Consider the following 3,818-nt stretch of genomic DNA (forward strand, 5'->3'; position numbering starts at 1 on the left):
ATTAGATTAAATGTTTCTCAAGAGTAAGGGTGAAGATGTGTACACACTGTTCTGAATCCCCATTTTATCCAACCCTGTTTTTGGTATTTGGTAGTTACTTTTGAAAAATTAGTTTCATTCACCACTTAAATAAATAATTGCCTTAAGATGCTCTTACAAGGCCGGGCGCGGTGGCTCAAGCCTGTAATCCCAGCACTTTGGGAGGCCGAGGCGGGTGGATCACAAGGTCAGGAGATCGAGACTATCCTGGCTAACATGGTGAAACCCCGTCTCTACTAAAAATACAAAAAACTAGCCGGGCGTGGTGGTGGGCGCCTGTAGTCTCAGCTACTTGGGAGGCTGAGGCGGGAGAATGGCGTGAACCCGGGAGGCGGAGCTTGCAGTGAGCCGAGATCAGCCACTGCACTCCAGCCTGGGAGACACAGCGAGACTCCGTCTCAAAAAAAAAAAAAAAAAAAAAAAAAAAAAAGATGCTCTTACAGCTGGGCATGGTGGCTCACCCCCATAATCCCAGCACTTTGGGAGGCCAAGGCGGGCAGGTCATGAGGTTAGGAGATCGAGACCATCCTGGCTAACACGGTGAAACCCCGTCTCTACTAAATATAAAAAAATTAGCCGGGCGAGGTGGCGGGAGTCTGTAGTCCCAGCTACTAGGGAGGCTGAGGCAGGAGAATGGCGTGAACCCAGGAGGCGGAGCTTGCATTGAGCCAAGATCGCACCACTGCACTCCAGCCTGGGCGACAGAGCGAGACTCCGTCTCAGAAAAACATTAAAAAAATAAAAAAGGTGCTCTTACTGATGTCAAGATTCTTAAGGGGACACATGCGGTGGCTTATGCCTGTAATCCAGCAGTTTGGGAGGCCAAGAAGGGTAGATTGCTTGAGCCCAGGAGTTCAAGACCAACCTGGGCAACATGGCAAACCCTGTCTCTACCAAAAAAAATACAAAAATTAGCTGGGCATGGTGGCATGCACCTGTAGACTCAGGTATTTAGGAGGCTGAGAGGTGGGAGGATGGCTTGAGCCCAGGAGGCAGAGGTTGCAATGAGCCATGATCACGCCACTACATTCCAGCCTGGGTGACTGAGTCAGACACTGTCTTAAAAAAAAAAAAAAAAAAAAATTCTTAAGAGGAACAATTGATTGAATAATTAATTGAATATGGAATAAATGAATGATGCCAAAATATATTCATTGAGTTCATGCTAAACATCAGAGTGCACCCACCTACCCCTCTCTTTTGCACACAAGCTGAGCTCTCCAAGAGCGAGGAAGGAGGACATGGAGGTCAACTGTTCTCCCATTCCTACTGACAGAGGTTTGCTTATTGAATGTGTCACCGAAGAATAATTTGTACACACTAGATACTATGTTAATCCAGGTCATTGGAGAAGCATATGGGATTAAGTGTGCAAGAATTTTATTCGGGGAAATGCTTGTGTGAGAGAAAATGGGAGAGAAGCTAAAAAAGGCTGAGACAGTCATCGGATCATGATACAAGTCTGACTCTGAGTGAAGGAGAGGAAGGGAAGGTTGGGTGAAATTCTCCTGGGCTGCCACACGGTACAAGGAAGGAGCCAGTGGAGTCCCAGGGCTCTAAGAACAGCCCTGTCTTAGTGCTCCTGCCCTGCTCAGGCACTGACTGAGCAGCCCATAGGAGGCATGGCCTTGTCACAAACTAATGATGGATTTCAGAGTGGAGCAGATGAGGTCCTTGATCAATTACACTTCCTGTAGCTGGTGATCTGCAAGGCATGACCACCGCAGATGTTCAAATATTTGCTTCATTAAATTGTCAGTCTTACCTGAAAGAACCCACACTCCTCCTCTTTTCTTACCATGTCCATTCTCACCATGACACACATATAGGCTACAGATCCCAAGAGGTTAAGTGACTCTAGTCATTCAGTTATATAGTCTGGCAAATTTCCATAATTTCAGCCCATTAGGAGGTTTCTACGATCCACATTTTTTTCAGTCTCCAAAAAATACAGGGTAAAATAGAAGTTGTGTGTGCATGTGTCTGTGTGTGTATGTGTGTGTGTGTGTGTATCAGAGAGAAAGACAGACATCTGGCTGATTCAGAATTTGCTCCAGCTGAGCTTTGATTCTAAATATTTCAGTACTTACCCTCTTTTGATTAAAATGAAAAAGCAGAGATAATGCAGCCAAATCCACTTAATATCAAGTTATCAATAAAAAAAAAATCTGTTTTATTTTTTTCTCCTGACTCCAAGCAATTTGGCTAAATCTGAATACAACTAGCCAAACACTCACTGACATCAAAACACCCTCAAGGTTAGAGCTGAGTAAAAACCATTGCTTTCTGAAATTAAAAAAAAAAAAAAAACACTTTCTATCAACCCAAGCAAACAAAACTTAATTATTTTAATAGATAAAACATGCCATTTTGTGCCTCCTCTCTGGGTACACACGGCAGCAATATTTGAGCAGACCAGAATAGTAATATCAATTCTGTACAATTAAAGGCTAGGAACTTGCCCTGGCTTTGGGTGATGTCATTTTCTTCTACTTTTGTTTTTAGAAAACCTTATTTACATTACTCTGGAAGAGGAAATCTAATCATATTAAAATCGCGTTTTCTAGTAGTTCTTAGAAGATTAAACCAGACTTGCAAATGGCTTGAGAAATAACAAGTTCCATATTATTTGTGAAAGACCTATGTTTGATTGGAAATAACTAGACTCAGTTCGTGTTCACATCTGACCTTCCTACACAACCATCGTAAGAAAAATGGATTTTGTTCAGGGAAGAGCCATTTGGCTAATTTCCTTGGACTTGCGTGTTCTAATCAAATTTGGTCAAACACAAAGGACATAAGAAGCCAACCATTATTTAGATGTATTGCTTAGATTGACTTTAAAAATGATCTTTTCTTCAGAAGACCCCTAAAAATAAAGGAAAACTTCTTCCCAATTTCTATGATTCCGATCAGAACTTTCTTTTTTTTTTTTTTCCTGCCTTAGGTTTATTTGTACAAATAGCACAGGAGGACCCCAGCCCCATGCAGATGCCAGCCCAGAGGTGGGGGTGGGGGGTCGCACCAGTCCTTCTGTCCTCACGTTGGCAGAGAGAGATACCTACTCTGTAGCCTTTGTAGTGGCCTGGGCACCTTTGGGAGCCTGAGCTGGAATTGAAGCTGGAGCTGCAGCCTGGGCCTTGGTTTGATCCTTGGCCTTGGCCTTGGCCTTTGGCCGGCACAGCCGGAGCCCCTTGGCAATGCGAGCACGAGCACTCTTCCCAAGCTTGGGGTGGGCAATGTAGGCAAGTCGATCAAGCTTGCGGCTGACACCCTTTGGGATCTTGGGCTTAACCTCCTTGGGCTTTACGAGGGCCTTGACAGCCTCGGCACGTGCACTCATGGCCTTGGCATGGTTGGTCTGCATCTTCTTTAGGCCCTTCTTGTGCTTCTTGGCAAAGCGCATGTTCCTCAGGAACTTGGGGTCCACCCCCTTAAGAGATTCGTATCTTTGTGATCGGGGTTTCTTGATACCATTTCTGTGCCGTTTTCGGGACTGGTTGTGTGTGGTGTGGTTCTTGGACTTGGCCATGTCTGCACCTTTAGCCGTGGCTCCCCAGCACTTTCTTCTTGAATATTTCTTTATTCTGTTTCTTCTAACATCCACCGAATAATACGTGCCTATCATTCTGTTAGGGTCTGTGGAGGATATACAAAATAGGAAATGCATCTTTACTCTCACAAGGCTTTTATTTTGGTTGGAGAAATAAGACATCTGCATATATACCTACAACACATAACCATATACAATCAGTAGAAGGTAAGAGTAAGGTTGTGAG

General features: G+C 44.2%; 1 protein-coding gene across 1 annotated transcript; it reads right to left on the reverse strand.

The window, feature by feature from the left end:
• Positions 1-2,968: 2,968 nt before the first annotated feature.
• LOC126934341 (60S ribosomal protein L29-like) lies at positions 2,969-3,605 on the reverse strand. Its single transcript, XM_050755175.1, has one exon. It carries the CDS (start codon positions 3,569-3,571, stop codon positions 3,101-3,103), a length of 471 nt encoding a protein of 156 aa, XP_050611132.1. The 5' UTR covers positions 3,572-3,605; the 3' UTR covers positions 2,969-3,100.
• Positions 3,606-3,818: the final 213 nt, after the last annotated feature.

The sequence above is a fragment of the Macaca thibetana genome, chromosome 13, assembly GCF_024542745.1.
Source record: "Macaca thibetana thibetana isolate TM-01 chromosome 13, ASM2454274v1, whole genome shotgun sequence".
Taxonomy (NCBI): domain Eukaryota; kingdom Metazoa; phylum Chordata; class Mammalia; order Primates; family Cercopithecidae; genus Macaca; species Macaca thibetana.